This window comes from Ranitomeya imitator, chromosome 9, assembly GCF_032444005.1.
Source record: "Ranitomeya imitator isolate aRanImi1 chromosome 9, aRanImi1.pri, whole genome shotgun sequence".
Taxonomy (NCBI): Eukaryota; Metazoa; Chordata; class Amphibia; order Anura; family Dendrobatidae; genus Ranitomeya; species Ranitomeya imitator.
Window position 1 is genome coordinate 155,054,127 of NC_091290.1, and position 21,226 is coordinate 155,075,352.

The 21,226-nt window shown below is 60.0% G+C and overlaps 1 protein-coding gene across 1 annotated transcript; it reads left to right on the forward strand.

Moving 5' to 3' along the window:
* The first annotated feature begins 415 nt into the window (after positions 1–415).
* GINS3 (GINS complex subunit 3) lies at positions 416–18,156 on the forward strand. Its single transcript, XM_069739574.1, has 3 exons — positions 416–641; positions 14,311–14,544; positions 16,970–18,156. The coding sequence occupies exons 1-3, from the start codon at positions 474–476 to the stop codon at positions 17,198–17,200; spliced, it is 633 nt and encodes a 210-aa protein (XP_069595675.1). The 5' UTR covers positions 416–473; the 3' UTR covers positions 17,201–18,156.
* The last annotated feature ends 3,070 nt before the right edge of the window (positions 18,157–21,226 follow it).

Here is a 21,226-nt window from a genome sequence, read left to right on the forward strand (position 1 = left end):
CACACACCCGGAGGAGGCCGCTCTCCCTCACACACCCGGAGGAGGCCGCTCTCCCTCTCACACACCCGGAGGAGGCCGCTCTCCCTCTCACACACCCGGAGGAGGCCGCTCTCCCTCTCACACACCCGGAGGAGGCCGCTCTCCCTCTCACACACCCGGAGGAGGCCGCTCTCCCTCTCACACACCCGGAGGAGGCCGCTCTCCCTCTCACACACCCGGAGGAGGCCGCTCTCCCTCTCACACACCTGGCCTCCGCTCTCACACAGAGAGGGCTGCACCGCCACAAATCTCCAGGAGAGGGCGCTGGATGAGCCATTGCTGACTTATCTCCTTGGTAACGGAGCGGCAACAGTTGCAATCCTGATAGGGCGAGAACAGCGCACGTGGTGACGTTGGGGGCGTGTCTCCCGGCGTACAGCAACAAGGAATAAGGCGGGAAGAGAGCGGCGCGCAGGCGCAGAGCAGTGAGGAAGATGTGGGAGTCGTACAGGCCGGTGGCGGGCAGTGTGGGCCGGGAGCAGAGCTTCCTGTCACTGGGGGACCTGCTCATGTCCCAGGACGCGCTCCCCTGCCGGGTGGAGAGCGGCTTCCCCCGCCTGGGCTTCCTGGAGAAAGGGGGCGACAGCGACCACATCCCTGAGGTGACCGGGGCGGACATGTGATGTCTGGTGGTGGTCGCCATGGTTACTGGGGGGAGCGGGTGTGCTGTCACTGGATCATATGCTTCAGGAGCGGGGGCACCGTGATGGGGTCTGTGCACGAGCCTGAGGTGGTCCCAGCCCGCCCCCATATATCCCAGCACTACTGCTCCCCCCATATGTCCCAGCACTACTGCTCCCCCCATATGTCCCAGCACTACTGCTCCCCCCATATGTCCCAGCACTACTGCTCCCCCCATAGTTCCCAGCACTACTGCTCCCCCCATATGTCCCAGCACTACTGCTCCCCCCCATATGTCCCAGCACTACTGCTCCCCCCATATGTCCCAGCCCTACTGCTCCCCCCATATGTCCCAGCACTACTGCTCCCCCCATATGTCCCAGCACTACTGCTCCCCCCATAGCTCCCAGCACTACTGCTCCCCCCATATGTCCCAGCACTACTGCTCCCCCCATATGTCCCAGCACTACTGCTCCCCCCATATGTCCCAGCACTACTGCTCCCCCCCATATGTCCCAGCACTACTGCTCCCCCCATATGTCCCAGCACTACTGCTCCCCCCCATATGTCCCAGCACTACTGCTCCCCCCATATGTCCCAGCACTACTGCTCCCCCCATATGTCCCAGCACTACTGCTCCCCCCATAGCTCCCAGCACTACTGCTCCCCCCATAGCTCCCAGCACTACTGCTCCCCCCATAGCTCCCAGCACTACTGCTCCCCCCATAGCTCCCAGCACTACTGCTCCCCCCATAGCTCCCAGCACTACTGCTCCCCCCATAGCTCCCAGCCCTACTGCTCCCCCCATAGCTCCCAGCACTACTGCTCCCCCCATATGTCCCAGCACTACTGCTCCCCCCATAGCTCCCAGCACTACTGCTCCCCCCATAGCTCCCAGCCCTACTGCTCCCCCCATAGCTCCCAGCACTACTGCTCCCCCCATAGCTCCCAGCCCTACTGCTCCCCCCATAGCTCCCAGCACTACTGCTCCCCCCATAGCTCCCAGCCCTACTGCTCCCCCCATAGCTCCCAGCACTACTGCTCCCCCCATAGCTCCCAGCCCTACTGCTCCCCCCATAGCTCCCAGCCCTACTGCTCCCCCCATAGCTCCCAGCCCTACTGCTCCCCCCATAGTTCCCAGCCCTACTGCTCCCCCCATAGCTCCCAGCACTACTGCTCCCCCCATAGCTCCCAGCCCTACTGCTCCCCCCATAGTTCCCAGCACTACTGCTCCCCCCATATGTCCCAGCACTACTGCTCCCCCCATATGTCCCAGCCCTACTGCTCCCCCCATATGTCCCAGCACTACTGCTCCCCCCATATGTCCCAGCCCTACTGCTCCCCCCATATGTCCCAGCCCTACTGCTCCCCCCATATGTCCCAGCACTACTGCTCCCCCCATATGTCCCAGCCCTACTGCTCCCCCCATATGTCCCAGCACTACTGCTCCCCCCATAGCTCCCAGCACTACTGCTCCCCCCATAGCTCCCAGCCCTACTGCTCCCCCCATAGTTCCCAGCACTACTGCTCCCCCCATAGTTCCCAGCACTACTGCTCCCCCCATAGTTCCCAGCACTACTGCTCCCCCCATAGTTCCCAGCACTACTGCTCCCCCCATATGTCCCAGCACTACTGCTCCCCCCATAGTTCCCAGCACTACTGCTCCCCCCATATGTCCCAGCACTACTGCTCCCCCCATAGCTCCCAGCACTACTGCTCCCCCCATATGTCCCAGCACTACTGCTCCCCCCATAGCTCCCAGCACTACTGCTCCCCCCATAGCTCCCAGCCCTACTGCTCCCCCCATAGCTCCCAGCACTACTGCTCCCCCCATAGCTCCCAGCCCTACTGCTCCCCCCATAGCTCCCAGCCCTACTGCTCCCCCCATAGTTCCCAGCCCTACTGCTCCCCCCATAGCTCCCAGCACTACTGCTCCCCCCATAGTTCCCAGCACTACTGCTCCCCCCATAGCTCCCAGCCCTACTGCTCCCCCCATAGTTCCCAGCACTACTGCTCCCCCCATATGTCCCAGCACTACTGCTCCCCCCATATGTCCCAGCCCTACTGCTCCCCCCATATGTCCCAGCACTACTGCTCCCCCCATATGTCCCAGCCCTACTGCTCCCCCCATATGTCCCAGCACTACTGCTCCCCCCATATGTCCCAGCACTACTGCTCCCCCCATATGTCCCAGCACTACTGCTCCCCCCATAGCTCCCAGCACTACTGCTCCCCCCATAGCTCCCAGCCCTACTGCTCCCCCCATAGTTCCCAGCACTACTGCTCCCCCCATAGTTCCCAGCACTACTGCTCCCCCCATAGTTCCCAGCACTACTGCTCCCCCCATAGTTCCCAGCACTACTGCTCCCCCCATATGTCCCAGCACTACTGCTCCCCCCATAGTTCCCAGCACTACTGCTCCCCCCATATGTCCCAGCCCTACTGCTCCCCCCATAGTTCCCAGCACTACTGCTCCCCCCATAGCTCCCAGCACTACTGCTCCCCCCATAGTTCCCAGCACTACTGCTCCCCCCATAGCTCCCAGCACTACTGCTCCCCCCATAGTTCCCAGCACTACTGCTCCCCCATATGTCCCAGCACTACTGCTCCCCCCATATGTCCCAGCCCTACTGCTCCCCCCATAGTTCCCAGCACTACTGCTCCCCCCATAGCTCCCAGCACTACTGCTCCCCCCATAGTTCCCAGCACTACTGCTCCCCCCATAGCTCCCAGCACTACTGCTCCCCCCATAGCTCCCAGCACTACTGCTCCCCCCATAGCTCCCAGCACTACTGCTCCCCCCATAGCTCCCAGCACTACTGCTCCCCCCATAGCTCCCAGCACTACTGCTCCCCCCATAGTTCCCAGCACTACTGCTCCCCCATATGTCCCAGCACTACTGCTCCCCCCATAGCTCCCAGCACTACTGCTCCCCCCATAGCTCCCAGCCCTACTGCTCCCCCCATAGCTCCCAGCACTACTGCTCCCCCCATAGCTCCCAGCACTACTGCTCCCCCCATAGTTCTCAGCCCTACTGCTCCCCCCATAGTTCCCAGCACTACTGCTCCCCCCATATGTCCCAGCACTACTGCTCCCCCCATATGTCCCAGCACTACTGCTCCCCCCATAGCTCCCAGCACTACTGCTCCCCCCATAGCTCCCAGCCCTACTGCTCCCCCCATAGCTCCCAGCACTACTGCTCCCCCCATAGCTCCCAGCACTACTGCTCCCCCCATATGTCCCAGCCCTACTGCTCCCCCCATAGCTCCCAGCACTACTGCTCCCCCCATAGCTCCCAGCACTACTGCTCCCCCCATAGCTCCCAGCACTACTGCTCCCCCCATAGCTCCCAGCACTACTGCTCCCCCCATAGCTCCCAGCACTACTGCTCCCCCCATAGCTCCCAGCACTACTGCTCCCCCCATAGTTCCCAGCACTACTGCTCCCCCATATGTCCCAGCACTACTGCTCCCCCCATAGCTCCCAGCACTACTGCTCCCCCCATAGCTCCCAGCCCTACTGCTCCCCCCATAGCTCCCAGCACTACTGCTCCCCCCATAGCTCCCAGCCCTACTGCTCCCCCCATAGCTCCCAGCCCTACTGCTCCCCCCATAGCTCCCAGCACTACTGCTCCCCCCATAGCTCCCAGCACTACTGCTCCCCCCATAGTTCCCAGCCCTACTGCTCCCCCCATAGTTCCCAGCACTACTGCTCCCCCCATAGCTCCCAGCCCTACTGCTCCCCCCATAGCTCCCAGCCCTACTGCTCCCCCCATATGTCCCAGCACTACTGCTCCCCCCATATGTCCCAGCCCTACTGCTCCCCCCATATGTCCCAGCACTACTGCTCCCCCCATATGTCCCAGCCCTACTGCTCCCCCCATATGTCCCAGCACTACTGCTCCCCCCATATGTCCCAGCCCTACTGCTCCCCCCATAGTTCCCAGCACTACTGCTCCCCCCATAGTTCCCAGCACTACTGCTCCCCCCATAGTTCCCAGCACTACTGCTCCCCCCATAGTTCCCAGCACTACTGCTCCCCCCATATGTCCCAGCACTACTGCTCCCCCCATAGTTCCCAGCACTACTGCTCCCCCCATATGTCCCAGCCCTACTGCTCCCCCCATAGTTCCCAGCACTACTGCTCCCCCCATAGCTCCCAGCACTACTGCTCCCCCCATAGTTCCCAGCACTACTGCTCCCCCCATAGCTCCCAGCACTACTGCTCCCCCCATAGCTCCCAGCACTACTGCTCCCCCCATAGTTCCCAGCACTACTGCTCCCCCATATGTCCCAGCACTACTGCTCCCCCCATAGTTCCCAGCCCTACTGCTCCCCCCATAGCTCCCAGCACTACTGCTCCCCCCATATGTCCCAGCCCTACTGCTCCCCCCATAGCTCCCAGCCCTACTGCTCCCCCCATAGCTCCCAGCACTACTGCTCCCCCCATAGCTCCCAGCCCTACTGCTCCCCCCATAGCTCCCAGCACTACTGCTCCCCCCATAGTTCTCAGCCCTACTGCTCCCCCCATAGTTCCCAGCACTACTGCTCCCCCCATATGTCCCAGCACTACTGCTCCCCCCATATGTCCCAGCACTACTGCTCCCCCCATAGCTCCCAGCACTACTGCTCCCCCCATAGCTCCCAGCCCTACTGCTCCCCCCATAGCTCCCAGCACTACTGCTCCCCCCATAGCTCCCAGCACTACTGCTCCCCCCATAGCTCCCAGCACTACTGCTCCCCCCATATGTCCCAGCCCTACTGCTCCCCCCATAGCTCCCAGCACTACTGCTCCCCCCATAGCTCCCAGCACTACTGCTCCCCCCATATGTCCCAGCCCTACTGCTCCCCCCATAGTTCCCAGCCCTACTGCTCCCCCCATAGCTCCCAGCACTACTGCTCCCCCCATATGTCCCAGCACTACTGCTCCCCCCATAGCTCCCAGCCCTACTGCTCCCCCCATATGTCCCAGCCCTACTGCTCCCCCCATAGCTCCCAGCCCTACTGCTCCCCCCATAGCTCCCAGCCCTACTGCTCCCCCCATATGTCCCAGCCCTACTGCCCACCCCCCATATGTCCCAGCACTACTGCTCCCCCCATAGCTCCCAGCCCTACTGCTCCCCCCATAGCTCCCAGCACTACTGCTCCCCCCATATGTCCCAGCACTACTGCTCCCCCCATAGCTCCCAGCACTACTGCTCCCCCCATAGCTCCCAGCACTACTGCTCCCCCCATAGCTCCCAGCACTACTGCTCCCCCCATAGCTCCCAGCACTACTGCTCCCCCCATATGTCCCAGCCCTACTGCTCCCCCCATAGCTCCCAGCACTACTGCTCCCCCCATAGCTCCCAGCACTACTGCTCCCCCCATAGCTCCCAGCACTACTGCTCCCCCCATAGCTCCCAGCACTACTGCTCCCCCCATATGTCCCAGCCCTACTGCTCCCCCCATAGCTCCCAGCACTACTGCTCCCCCCATAGCTCCCAGCACTACTGCTCCCCCCATAGCTCCCAGCACTACTGCTCCCCCCATAGCTCCCAGCCCTACTGCCCACCCCCCATAGCTCCCAGCCCTACTGCTCCCCCCATAGCTCCCAGCACTACTGCTCCCCCCATAGCTCCCAGCACTACTGCTCCCCCCATAGCTCCCAGCACTACTGCTCCCCCCATAGCTCCCAGCACTACTGCTCCCCCCATATGTCCCAGCCCTACTGCTCCCCCCATAGCTCCCAGCACTACTGCTCCCCCCATAGCTCCCAGCACTACTGCTCCCCCCATAGCTCCCAGCACTACTGCTCCCCCCATAGCTCCCAGCACTACTGCTCCCCCCATATGTCCCAGCCCTACTGCTCCCCCCATAGCTCCCAGCACTACTGCTCCCCCCATAGCTCCCAGCACTACTGCTCCCCCCATATGTCCCAGCCCTACTGCTCCCCCCATAGTTCCCAGCCCTACTGCTCCCCCCATAGCTCCCAGCACTACTGCTCCCCCCATATGTCCCAGCACTACTGCTCCCCCCATATGTCCCAGCCCTACTGCTCCCCCCATATGTCCCAGCCCTACTGCTCCCCCCATAGCTCCCAGCACTACTGCTCCCCCCATAGCTCCCAGCCCTACTGCTCCCCCCATAGCTCCCAGCCCTACTGCTCCCCCCATATGTCCCAGCCCTACTGCTCCCCCCATATGTCCCAGCCCTACTGCTCCCCCCATATGTCCCAGCCCTACTGCTCCCCCCATAGCTCCCAGCCCTACTGCTCCCCCCATAGCTCCCAGCACTACTGCTCCCCCCATAGCTCCCAGCACTACTGCTCCCCCCATAATTCCCAGCACTACTGCTCCCCCCATAGCTCCCAGCACTACTGCTCCCCCCATATGTCCCAGCACTACTGCTCCCCCCATAGTTCCCAGCCCTACTGCTCCCCCCATAGCTCCCAGCACTACTGCTCCCCCCATATGTCCCAGCACTACTGCTCCCCCCATAGCTCCCAGCACTACTGCTCCCCCCATAGTTCCCAGCCCTACTGCTCCCCCCATAGTTCCCAGCCCTACTGCTCCCCCCATAGTTCCCAGCCCTACTGCCCACCCCCCATATGTCCCAGCACTACTGCTCCCCCCATAGTTCCCAGCCCTACTGCCCACCCCCCATATGTCCCAGCACTACTGCTCCCCCCATAGCTCCCAGCACTACTGCTCCCCCCATATGTCCCAGCCCTACTGCTCCCCCCATATGTCCCAGCCCTACTGCTCCCCCCATATGTCCCAGCACTACTGCTCCCCCCATATGTCCCAGCACTACTGCTCCCCCCATATGTCCCAGCCCTACTGCTCCCCCCATAGTTCCCAGCACTACTGCTCCCCCCATAGTTCCCAGCACTACTGCTCCCCCCATATGTCCCAGCCCTACTGCTCCCCCCATAGTTCCCAGCACTACTGCTCCCCCCATAGCTCCCAGCACTACTGCTCCCCCCATATGTCCCAGCACTACTGCTCCCCCCATAGTTCCCAGCACTACTGCTCCCCCCATAGCTCCCAGCACTACTGCTCCCCCCATAGTTCCCAGCACTACTGCTCCCCCCATAGCTCCCAGCACTACTGCTCCCCCCATAGCTCCCAGCACTACTGCTCCCCCCATAGCTCCCAGCACTACTGCTCCCCCCATAGCTCCCAGCACTACTGCTCCCCCCATAGTTCCCAGCACTACTGCTCCCCCCATAGCTCCCAGCACTACTGCTCCCCCCATAGCTCCCAGCACTACTGCTCCCCCCATAGCTCCCAGCACTACTGCTCCCCCCATAGCTCCCAGCACTACTGCTCCCCCCATAGTTCCCAGCACTACTGCTCCCCCATATGTCCCAGCACTACTGCTCCCCCCATAGCTCCCAGCACTACTGCTCCCCCCATAGCTCCCAGCCCTACTGCTCCCCCCATAGCTCCCAGCACTACTGCTCCCCCCATAGCTCCCAGCCCTACTGCTCCCCCCATAGCTCCCAGCCCTACTGCTCCCCCCATAGCTCCCAGCCCTACTGCTCCCCCCATAGTTCCCAGCCCTACTGCTCCCCCCATAGTTCCCAGCACTACTGCTCCCCCCATAGCTCCCAGCACTACTGCTCCCCCCATATGTCCCAGCCCTACTGCTCCCCCCATATGTCCCAGCACTACTGCTCCCCCCATATGTCCCAGCCCTACTGCTCCCCCCATATGTCCCAGCCCTACTGCTCCCCCCATAGTTCCCAGCACTACTGCTCCCCCCATAGTTCCCAGCACTACTGCTCCCCCCATATGTCCCAGCCCTACTGCTCCCCCCATAGTTCCCAGCACTACTGCTCCCCCCATAGCTCCCAGCACTACTGCTCCCCCCATAGTTCCCAGCACTACTGCTCCCCCCATAGCTCCCAGCACTACTGCTCCCCCCATAGCTCCCAGCACTACTGCTCCCCCCATAGTTCCCAGCACTACTGCTCCCCCATATGTCCCAGCACTACTGCTCCCCCCATAGTTCCGAGCCCTACTGCTCCCCCCATAGCTCCCAGCACTACTGCTCCCCCCATAGCTCCCAGCCCTACTGCTCCCCCCATAGCTCCCAGCCCTACTGCTCCCCCCATAGCTCCCAGCACTACTGCTCCCCCCATAGCTCCCAGCCCTACTGCTCCCCCCATAGCTCCCAGCACTACTGCTCCCCCCATAGTTCTCAGCCCTACTGCTCCCCCCATAGTTCCCAGCACTACTGCTCCCCCCATATGTCCCAGCACTACTGCTCCCCCCATATGTCCCAGCACTACTGCTCCCCCCATAGCTCCCAGCACTACTGCTCCCCCCATAGCTCCCAGCCCTACTGCTCCCCCCATAGCTCCCAGCCCTACTGCTCCCCCCATAGCTCCCAGCCCTACTGCTCCCCCCATAGCTCCCAGCACTACTGCTCCCCCCATAGTTCCCAGCCCTACTGCTCCCCCCATAGTTCCCAGCCCTACTGCTCCCCCCATAGCTCCCAGCACTACTGCTCCCCCCATATGTCCCAGCACTACTGCTCCCCCCATAGCTCCCAGCACTACTGCTCCCCCCATAGCTCCCAGCCCTACTGCTCCCCCCATAGCTCCCAGCACTACTGCTCCCCCCATAGTTCCCAGCCCTACTGCTACCCCCATAGCTCCCAGCCCTACTGCTCCCCCCATAGCTCCCAGCACTACTGCTCCCCCCATATGTCCCAGCCCTACTGCTCCCCCCATAGTTCCCAGCCCTACTGCTCCCCCCATAGCTCCCAGCACTACTGCTCCCCCCATATGTCCCAGCACTACTGCTCCCCCCATAGCTCCCAGCCCTACTGCTCCCCCCATAGCTCCCAGCACTACTGCTCCCAGCACTACTGCTCCCCCCATAGCTCCCAGCCCTACTGCTCCCCCCATAGCTCCCAGCACTACTGCTCCCCCATAGCTCCCAGCCCTACTGCACCCCCATAGCTCCCAGCATTACTGCTCCCCCATAGCTCCCAGCCCTACTGCTCCCCCCATAGCTCCCAGCCCTACTGCTCCCCCCATAGCTCCCAGCACTACTGCTCCCCCATAGTTCCCAGCCCTACTGCTCCCCCCATAGCTCCCAGCACTACTGCTCCCCCCATATGTCCCAGCACTACTGCTCCCCCCATAGCTCCCAGCCCTACTGCTCCCCCCATAGCTCCCAGCACTACTGCTCCCCCCATAGCTCCCAGCACTACTGCTCCCCCCATAGCTCCCAGCCCTACTGCTCCCCCCATAGCTCCCAGCAATACTGCTCCCCCCATAGTTCCCAGCCCTACTGCTCCCCCCATAGTTCCCAGCACTACTGCTCCCCCCATATGTCCCAGCACTACTGCTCCCCCATATGTCCCAGCACTACTGCTCCCCCCATAGCTCCCAGCCCTACTGCTCCCCCCATAGCTCCCAGCACTACTGCTCCCCCCATAGCTCCCAGCCCTACTGCTCCCCCCATAGTTCCCAGCCCTACTGCTCCCCCCATAGCTCCCAGCACTACTGCTCCCCCATAGCTCCCAGCCCTACTGCTCCCCCCATAGCTCCCAGCACTACTGCTCCCCCCATAGTTCCCAGCCCTACTGCTCCCCCCATAGCTCCCAGCCCTACTGCCCACCCCCCATAGTTCCCAGCACTACTGCTCCCCCCATAGTTCCCAGCCCTACTGCTCCCCCCATAGCTCCCAGCCCTACTGCTCCCCCCATAGTTCCCAGCCCTACTGCTCCCCCCATAGTTCCCAGCACTACTGCTCCCCCCATATGTCCCAGCACTACTGCTCCCCCATATGTCCCAGCACCACTGCTCCCCCCATAGCTCACAGCCCTACTGCTCCCCCCATAGCTCCCAGCACTACTGCTCCCCCCATAGCTCCCAGCCCTACTGCTCCCCCCATAGTTCCCAGCCCTACTGCTCCCCCCATAGCTCCCAGCACTACTGCTCCCCCCATAGCTCCCAGCCCTACTGCTCCCTCCATAGCTCCCAGCACTACTGCTCCCCCCATAGCTCCCAGCCCTACTGCTCCCCCCATAGCTCCCAGCCCTACTGCCCACCCCCCATAGTTCCCAGCCCTACTGCTCCCCCCATAGCTCCCAGCCCTACTGCCCACCCCCCATAGTTCCCAGCACTACTGCTCCCCCCATATGTCCCAGCCCTACTGCTCCCCCCATAGCTCCCAGCACTACTGCTCCCCCCATAGCTCCCAGCCCTACTGCTCCCCCCATAGCTCCCAGCACTACTGCTCCCCCCATAGCTCCCAGCCCTACTGCTCCCCCCATAGCTCCCAGCACTACTGCTCCCCCCATAGCTCCCAGCACTACTGCTCCCCCCATAGCTCCCAGCACTACTGCTCCCCCCATAGCTCCCAGCCCTACTGCTCCCCCCATAGCTCCCAGCCCTACTGCTCCCCCCATAGCTCCCAGCCCTACTGCTCCCCCCATAGCTCCCAGCCCTACTGCTCCCCCCATAGTTCCCAGCACTACTGCTCCCCCCCATAGCTCCCAGCCCTACTGCTCCCCCCATATGTCCCAGCCCTACTGCTCCCCCCATATGTCCCAGCCCTACTGCTCCCCCCATAGCTCCCAGCCCTACTGCCCACCCCCCATAGTTCCCAGCACTACTGCTCCCCCCATATGTCCCAGCCCTACTGCCCACCCCCCATAGCTCCCAGCCCTGCTGCTCCCCCCATAGCTCCCAGCACTACTGCTCCCCCCATATGTCCCAGCCCTACTGCTCCCCCCATAGCTCCCAGCCCTACTGCTCCCCCCATAGTTCCCAGCCCTTCTGCTCCCCCCATAGCTCCCAGCCCTACTGCTCCCCCCATAGCTCCCAGCCCTACTGCTCCCCCCATAGTTCCCAGCCCTACTGCCCACCCCCCATAGCTCCCAGCCCTACTGCTCCACCCATATGTCCCAGCCCTACTGCTCCCCCCATATGTCCCAGCCCTACTGCTCCCCCCATAGCTCCCAGCCCTACTGCCCACCCCCCATAGTTCCCAGCACTACTGCTCCCCCCATATGTCCCAGCCCTACTGCCCACCCCCCATAGCTCCCAGCCCTACTGCTCCCCCCATAGTTCCCAGCACTACTGCTCACCCCCCATAGCTCCCAGCCCTACTGCTCCCCCCATAGTTCCCAGCCCTACTGCTCCCCCCATAGTTCCCAGCCCTACTGCTCCCCCCATAGTTCCCAGCACTACTGCTCCCCCCATAGTTCCCAGCACTACTGCTCCCCCATAGCTCCCAGCACTACTGCTCCACCCATAGCTCCCAGCCCTACTGCTCCCCCCATAGCTCCCAGCACTACTGCTCCCCCCATAGTTCCCAGCGCTACTGCTCCCCCCATAGTTCCCAGCGCTACTGCTCCCCCCCCCCATAGCTCCCAGCCCTACTGCTCCCCCCATAGCTCCCAGCACTACTGCTCCCCCCATAGCTCCCAGCCCTACTGCTCCCCCCATAGCTCCCAGCACTACTGCCCGCCCCCCATAGTTCCCAGCCCTACTGCTCCCCCCATAGCTCCCAGCACTACTGCTCCCCCCATAGCTCCCAGCACTACTGCTCCCCCCATAGCTCCCAGCCCTACTGCTCCCCCCATAGCTCCCAGCCCTACTGCTCCCCCCATAGCTCCCAGCCCTACTGCTCCCCCCATAGTTCCCAGCCCTACTGCTCCCCCCATAGTTCCCAGCCCTACTGCTCCCCCCCATAGTTCCCAGCCCTACTGCTCCCCCCATAGTTCCCAGCCCTACTGCTCCCCCCATAGCTCCCAGCCCTACTGCTCCCCCCATAGCTCCCAGCCCTACTGCCCGCCCCCCATAGTTCCCAGCCCTACTGCCCGCCCCCCATATGTCCCAGCACTACTGCTCCCCCCATATGTCCCAGCCCTACTGCTCCCCCCATATGTCCCAGCCCTACTGCTCCCCCCATATGTCCCAGCACTACTGCTCCCCCCATATGTCCCAGCACTACTGCTCCCCCCATAGCTCCCAGCCCTACTGCTCCCCCCATATGTCCCAGCCCTACTGCTCCCCCCATATGTCCCAGCACTACTGCTCCCCCATATGTCCCAGCACTACTGCTACCCCCCATATGTCCCAGCACTACTGCTCCCCCCATATGTCCCAGCACTACTGCTCCCCCCATATGTCCCAGCACTACTGCTCCCCCCATATGTCCCAGCACTACTGCTCCCCCCATAGCTCCCAGCACTACTGCTCCCCCCATATGTCCCAGCACTACTGCTCCCCCCATAGCTCCCAGCCCTACTGCTCCCCCCATAGCTCCCAGCCCTACTGCTCCCCCCATAGTTCCCAGCCCTACTGCTCCCCCCATATGTCCCAGCACTACTGCTCCCCCCCCCATAGCTCCCAGCACTACTGCTCCCCCCATAGCTCCCAGCACTACTGCTCCCCCCATATGTCCCAGCCCTACTGCTCCCCCCATATGTCCCAGCCCTACTGCTCCCCCCATATGTCCCAGCACTACTGCTCCCCCCATAGCTCCCAGCACTACTGCTCCCCCCATAGCTCCCAGCACTACTGCTCCCCCCATATGTCCCAGCACTACTGCTCCCCCCATATGTCCCAGCACTACTGCTCCCCCCCCATATGTCCCAGCACTACTGCTCCCCCCATATGTCCCAGCCCTACTGCTCCCCCCATATGTCCCAGCCCTACTGCTCTCCCCATAGCTCCCAGCCCTACTGCTCCCCCCATAGCTCCCAGCCCTACTGCTCCCCCCATAGCTCCCAGCACTACTGCCCGCCCCCCATAGTTCCCAGCCCTACTGCTCCCCCCATAGCTCCCAGCCCTACTGCTCCCCCCATAGCTCCCAGCACTACTGCTCCCCCCATAGCTCCCAGCACTACTGCTCCCCCCATAGCTCCCAGCCTTACTGCTCCCCCCCCCCCATAGCTCCCAGCCCTACTGCTCCCCCCCCCAAAGGTCCCAGCCCGCCCGCCATAGCTCCCAGCCCTACTGCTCCCCCCATAGCTCCCAGCCCTACTACTCCTCCCCATAGGTCCCAGCCTGCCCCCCATAGCCCCCAGCCCTACTGCTCCCCCCATAGCTCCCTGCCCTACTGCTCCCCCCCCATAGGTCCCAGCCCGCCCCCCATAGCTCCCAGCCCTACTGCCCACCCCCATAGTTCCCAGCTCTAATGCCCGTCCCCTATATATCCCAGCACTACTGCTCCCCCCCCATAGGTCCCAGCACTACTGCACGCCCCCATAGGTCCCAGCCCTACTGCCCGCCTCCCCTATATGTCCCAGCACTACTGCCCGCCTCCCCCATAGGTCCCAGCACTACTGCCCGCCTCCCCTATGTGTCCCAGCACTACTGCCCGCCCCCATAGGTCCCAGCACTACTGCCCGCCTCCCCCATAGGTCCCAGCACTACTGCCCGCCTCCCCCATAGGTCCCAGCACTACTGCCCGCCTCCCCCATAGGTCCCAGCACTACTGCCCGCCTCCCCTATATGTCCCAGCACTACTGCCCACCTTCTGTAGGTCCTGGTGATACTGCTGTCCCCTTCCCCCATAGGTCACGGCACCTCTGGCCCCGCCTTCCCTGTAGGTCCTGATGCTGCTCCCTGTAGGTATCCCTCCCCCCTCTTGTGAGCCACGCTCTTTCGGATCACCTATAACTGTGCCGTTCTCTGCAGGGCGCCCGGATGGAGCTGCCTCTGTGGATGGTGAAGGGTCTGTATGACAACAAGCGCAGGATCGTGTCAGTGGAGCTGCCGAGGACGTACCGGGAGGGCTGGCGCACCGTGTTCAGCGCTGACGCCGGGGTGGTGGACCTGCACAAGATGGGACCTCACTACTACGGCTTTGGCTTACAGCTGCTGAGCTTCCAGAGTCCTGAGAACACTGAGATCGCCCAGACCCTACTACAGGTGCTGGTCAGGGGGCTGCAGGGGAGCTTTACCCCACGGGGTGGCGCCAAGAGCGCTTTAACCCGCGGGACTGTCTGGGTAGCTGTAGGAGAGCTTTACCCCGTGGGACGGTCAGGGTGGCTGCGGGAGAGATTTACCCCCATGGGACAGTCCGGGTGGCTGCGAGAGCTTTACCCCGTGGGACGGTCGGGGTGGCTGCGGGAGAGCTTTACCCCGAGGGATGGTCGGGGTCGCTGCGGGAGAGCTTTACCCCGTGGGATGGTCGGGGGTCGCTGCGGGCGAGCTTTACCCCGTGGGATGGTCGGGTCGCTGCGGGAGAGCTTTACCCCATGGGATGGGTGGGGTGGCTGCGGGAGAGCTCTACCCCGTGAGACGGTCGGGGTTGCTGCGGGAGAGCTTTACCCCGTGGGACGGTTGGGGTTGCTGTGAGAGCTTTACCCCGTGGGACGGTCGGGGTCGCTGCGGGAGAGCTTTACCCCGTGGGACGGTCGGGGTCGCTGCGGGAGAGCTCTAACCCGTGGGACGGTCGGGGTTGCTGCGGGAGAGCTTTACCCCGTGGGATGGTCGGGGTCGCTGCGGGAGAGCTTTACCCCGTGGGACGGTCGGGGTCGCTGCGGGAGAGCTCTAACCCGTGGGACGGTCGGGGTTGCTGCGGGAGAGCTTTACCCCGTGGGATGGTCGGGGTCGCTGCGGGAGAGCTTTACCCCGTGGGACGGTCGGGGTCGCTGCGGGAGAGCTCTAACCCGTGGGACGGTCGGGGTTGCTGCGGGAGAGCTTTACCCCGTGGGACGGTCGGGGTCGCTGCGGGAGAGCTCTAACCCGTGAGACGGTCGGGGTCGCTGCGGGAGAGCTTTACCCCGTGGGACGGTTGGGGTTGCTGTGAGAGCTTTACCCCGTGGGACGGTCGGGGTCGCTGCGGGAGAGCTTTACCCCGTGGGACGGTCGGGGTCGCTGCGGGAGAGCTCTAACCCGTGGGATGGTCGGGGTTGCTGCGGGAGAGCTTTACCCCGTGGGATGGTCGGGGTCGCTGCGGGAGAGCTTTACCCCGTGGGACGGTTGGGGTCGCTGTGAGAGCTTTACCCCGTGGGACGGTCGGGGTTGCTGCGGGAGAGCTTTACCCCGTGGGACGGTCGGGGTCGCTGCGGGAGAGCTTTACCCCGTGGGATGGTCGGGTCGCTGCGGGAGAGCTTTACCCCGTGGGATGGTCGGGTCGCTGTGGGAGAGCTTTACCCCGTGGGACAGTCCGGGTCGCTGTGGGAGAGCTTTACCCCGGTGTCTGGCCTCTTATTCTGTGTCAGGGATATTAATATTTGTCAGGACTTTCTTACTCCCACGAATCCCTGATATCACAGGCCGGGAAGGTCACGAGTACCCGCTGTGATCTCTGGAGCGTCGTCCAGACAATTAAACGATTGGCCGATGATGATCGGTTCGCACCAGTAGGCCGGCTATTGGAAAATTACCGGTGAGCGTACGGCATATACACCTCCGGATTCCAACACATGGAATATGTGTATATACCCCGGTAGGGTCACAGCTACTCTCTGATGCCCCCCGACTACTCGCTGCCAACCCCACTAATCTTTCGGTCAGACACCGTACGGTATCTATCACTTCGAGGTGTAGTTTACAGGACAGAACTATTACATTTTATATTTAATCCAAAGGGTGGCAGTGTTTGGGGAAAAATATACAGAAGATTTTACAAAGGGGACAAAACAATACAGCAATATACAGCTACATAATATAAAGGGAATTAATGGGAGAACTTAGTACCCCGATCGCAGAGACGAGTCAGCTTAGCCGCAGGAGAGCGCTACTATCTGGTCATCAATAATGGGCCCTACACACAGGATATGTAACTCTGCACGAACACTGATGATAATTGGGATCGATCGTTTATCAGACCCCCGAGTCCCACCCTACACTAACCTCACAGGGGTCATAATATTAGGAAATCCCGATTTATGTAATATCTCCTGATAGCGCAGTCACAGAAGGTCGAGGCTGATGTCGGGATTATTAGAGACCACACATGGCCGAGCTGCTGGTGGTTATACGGCCCCTATGGACTTGGGGCCTTTTGGTGGGGGTTATAATTATGAGTAAATGTGTATTTTTTCCAACAATGTACGTCTCGTTAATATTGGATGGATAGAAATTCCGATATTCTATAAATTGTTCTGTCACCGTGGCTAGTTGTGCAGGGGTCAGGTTTGATCATCTTCAGACCCTAATAACCTCTTTTGTGGTCCCTGTGGGGACTGTAGGCATCAGAGGGATCCGTGCATTTTACGCTGCCACTTTACATAAACACAGCATGGAGCGCACGCTCCTATCTTGTCATGACAGATGGTACATAAAAAAAGGGTGGACACAGGGACCTCCAGGATATTTTTCTATGACATCCTGTCTTGTCTTCCAGACTTTCATTGGTCGTTTTCGGCGAATCATGGACTCCTCGCAGAACGCTTACAATGAGGACACATCCGCCCTGGTGGCGCGGCTGGACGAGTTGGAGCGGGGCTTGTTCCGGACCGGACAGAAGGGCTTGAATGCTTTTCAGAGCTGGGAGCGAGGGACGGCCACTCGGATCACCGCATCCAGCCTAGTGCAGAGCTACAAGAAGAGGAAGTTCAATGAGGCAGACGCCTGACAGTGCCGTTGTACGTGTGTTACTGGTCTCTGGGTGTGGGGGGCTCGCAGGGGCGGCCACCAGTGCACTACTGTCTTCATGGAAGCTTCGTCCCTGTTTGGTATATGGCAGCACGGACCCCTGACTCGTCATTGTACTGCCTGTACGTGCGCCCTGGTGCCACGCTGTAAGGGTTATCGTCCGTCTGCAGCGATCAGCACTTCCATGGTAGCGAGTCACTGGTGTATCCAGGTTGATTGTGAGTTTGGCTGTTCTGAGAATATCTCGACTCCGCCGCGGTCATATACGTGGACCGCAGGGGCTACAGATCTCGTGTCAGTAGCGCATAAGGCCCCCACCCTAGGGCCGAGCCGCAGCCCACTATCTACCTTTGTCCTCTCACCATTGCAGACACATTTAGGAGCTGATCGGCCCCCGCATAGGACTGCAGACGGGTCCGAGGAGTACAACAGGGTACATTCCCTGGACTTTTTTTTATTTTGTGCTGTTCTTTTTTGGGCTCCTGCTTTTCTTTGTAGTTTTTGGTTTGCTGTGCTTCTTGGTTTGGGGTGCGGCTTTTCATGCTGTGCTTCGTTTTCGTTTGGGGTGTGCCTTTGGTTTTGCTTTTCTGCGCCTCTGGACCAGAACTCGCCCACATAAAACCTTGGTGGGAATTCTGTGAGACATTTTGATGTCGGTGGGAAAGACGGATCTTCTGGGGAATTTGCACGGAAAATGCTCCATCTGAACAAGGCCCTAGACGTTCCCTCACTAATCAGCTCATCAGCCGCTGATGCATTTTTCTGTGGAAAAAACTTTTACTGTTCTGACAAAATGAATGACTCTCTAACCTCTCATTCACAACGTGCAGTTTTCCTTGCCTTTTTTTTTTTTTTTTTTTACAAAAGCAGTCTGTCCATTCTTTCAGTAGTTTTCCCTATTGGTTTGCACCAAAAATTGTGTAAAAATAAATGCATAAAAAAAAAAAATATTTTCCACTGCATGTGACCTGTGTTATGCAGAAGTAAAAGCTGCATGTGAGCGAGTTCTAAGCGCGCGCTGCACCTGATGGGGCAGCATCACCGCTCAGCCTTCTGGCTTCTCTGCTCTTTCTCTCCGATCCTCGTGGGCCGGGCTCCGTGTTTGTCTCTGGTGATGGGTCTGTGATTGTGTTCTCCGAGAGGAGACGTTTGTACTTCAGCAGGCAGCCATTGTCTTCCTCCAACTTGCTCATTGTCCTGTCCAATGTAGGACAGAAGCGCGGCTGCTCATCGTGAGGCATCTGTGGGCGTCTGTGAGCGGGGCATGTGGGCGGCTGAGAGTGGGGTGTCTACGGGTGGCAGAGCGGGAGGCGTTCACTAACGACATGAGCTAAGTAATCAGTTGTTTTCGATCATATCTGCTATGTTAAAGAACCTGCGCAGTAAGTACTCTTTATGAGCCTTTTGGCACAGTTTTGCATACTATGCACTTTATTGTGGGGATCATGCACTTTGGACAGGTGACGTGTGATGAAGTGTCACCCTTGGTGCCTGTGACATATAATCTTGTGAGCTTGTGCATTATGGGGCGTTAAGCACGTCCTCTGCAGCCTCAGGTGATGCACCGTGTGTTGTCGCCTTTTCTCTATCCCCATGATGGCACCACGGAGAGAGGGGTCCGCCCCCAGGGACAGGAAACCTACAGATGAAAAAGGGCGTACCTCTCTCCCACATCAGTTGGTTTCCTGTCCCTGACGGGGAACCTACAGCACGTACCTGAAGGATTCTTCGTGGGATTCCAGGGAGCTGGCCGGTCGGTTCCTGACAGGGGGCGCCCTGTCACGGCTGGTTGCAGCGGGTTTTCTCCCCCCTTTTATTCCGACCCTGAAGCACCACCGCTGGGGTCGGCGGGCCCTGTGGGTGAGTGTGCCAGGGGAAGGCAGTGAAGAGGTTCCAGCCTGCCTTCCCCGTGGGAAAAAAAAAGGGGGGGGGGGGAAGGAGGCAGGTGACGGCGGTCACCGATTCAGCCTCTGTACCGCTAGTCGGTACATGGAGGTAGCGGTGGCTATCTTTCCATGGCGGGCACAGGAGCGCTAGAGCGGAAGCGCCCCACAGCACCGCCGATCACCGCCGCCCAAACCGGAAGTGCGGGGGCAGGCGGAACGAGAAATCGCGCGCACAGGCATCCCCAATAATACCTTCCCTATAGGACGCCTGTGCCGCGAACCGGAAGTGACGCGCGCGCCTGCGCAGATGGTCGCTTCTGCCGGCGGCAGATTCAATAACAGCGTTCCCTAAGGCGTAAGCGTGGAAATCCCCTCTTTGTTGAAAAACTGCAGAGTGGAGCCACTATGAGTGGTAGAGAGGAGCAAGAGGCACAGGAGTGTGCACAACTGTCACCTGAGCAATTACAGGTGCAGCGGCACCCGCGTTCACAGCACCAGCGGAAGGGAAATGCTTCGTCCCAGCAGCGCAGCAGCAGTGGTCGCTCAGGGTCACAACGCAGCCAAGTCTCTGGGAAATCTACACGACCGGCGACGAATCCAGTGGATGTAGTCCCGAGGCCAGAGACGGTATCTCTCATTCACAAGGGGTGAGTGATCTACGTGAAAGTAATAATGTAATACGAGATTACTTTTTCTTCTAGGGAAGAAAGTGTACAACTAAATCAAAGCACAAAGTTTGTGCGATATGTTCGGAAGAACTACCTTCCTCCTGGGAAAAAAAGCTATGCGGGTCTTGCATAGAAAAAACCATTCAGGAGGAGTCCCCGGCGTTCGCATCAGACCTGAAAACATTAATAAAAAATCAGGTGGAGAGTGCCCTCAAAGGCATTAAAATGCCGAAGGAAAGACGTAGATCAGGTCATAAATCTCCTGAACCCAGCATAAACGAATCAGAAAGTGAAACATCGGACTCTAATGATTCATCAACATCCGAGACCTCTTCACTATCGTCAGAAGGGGGACGCAGTTGCTTTCCCATCGAAGAGACAGACGCACTGGTAAAGGCTATTAGAACAACCATGGGTCTGGTAGATGAACGTCCCAAAAGAACAGCACAGGACATAATGTTCAGCGGATTAGAACAGAAGAAAAGAAGGGTATTCCCGATAAATGAGAAGATTCATTCTTTAATCAAGAAAGAATGGAAAAAACCGGATAAAAAAGTTCTCTTGACTCCCAAGAGAAAATACCCGTTCGACGACCCAGCCTGCTCATCCTGGAGCAAGGCACCCAAACTGGATGTGGCCATAGCAAAGGCCTCCAAAAAATTTGCCCTGCCCTTCGAGGACATGGGCACTCTAAAAGAGCCGATGGACAAAAAAGCAGATACTTTCTTAAAACACTCATGGGAAGCAGCAGGAGGTGGTCTAAAACCAGCCATCGCAGCCACTTGCACGGCCCGTGCTCTAATGGTATGGCTTGAACATTTGTATTCCCAGCTAAAGGGAAAAGTCTCAAGAGACACAATACAAAAGTCAGTATCCATGATGAAAGGGGCAGCAGCTTTTCTGGCGGACGCTTCGGTGGACTCAGTGAGATTAGCAGCCAGGTCGGCCTCTTTTTCCAACGCAGCAAGACGTGCCCTGTGGCTAAAGTGCTGGCCGGGGGGCTTGCAAACGAAGACCAAGTTATGCTCAATACCTTGCGAAGGGGAATTCCTGTTTGGATCAACATTAGATGACATCCTCGACAAAGCGGGGGATAAAAAGAAATCTTTCCCCGGGTTCCCTAACCAGTCATATAGACGTTCCTTTCGGAACAGAAAGTTTATGCGGAGAAGACCCCCAAAAGGAAATAAGGATGGATGGGAAGACAGAAGAAATAAAAATAGGGGCTTCTTGTTCAACAAACCCCCCCCTCCTGATAATAAAAAATCCCAATGAAGGTATTCCCCAGGTCGGAGGGAGACTAGCCGAGTTTCTTCCAGCCTGGGAAAGAATTTCAAACAGCCCCTGGATCTTGGGCATTATACGAGAAGGCCTCAAATTCAAATTTCGTGTCCCTCCCGGCAACTTCTTCAGGATAACGCCTCAAAAACAGTCACACGAACAGTCAGCTCT

Excerpts from the sequence above, each read along its gene's own strand:
- GINS3 (XM_069739574.1), top strand. The coding sequence starts at position 474 with ATGTGGGAGTCGTACAGGCCGGTGGCGGGCAGTGTGGGCCGGGAGCAG. Across the intron at positions 642-14,310 it reads ACAGCGACCACATCCCTGAG|GGCGCCCGGATGGAGCTGCC; the intron begins GTGACCGGGGCG and ends CGTTCTCTGCAG. Across the intron at positions 14,545-16,969 it reads TCGCCCAGACCCTACTACAG|ACTTTCATTGGTCGTTTTCG; the intron begins GTGCTGGTCAGG and ends CTTGTCTTCCAG.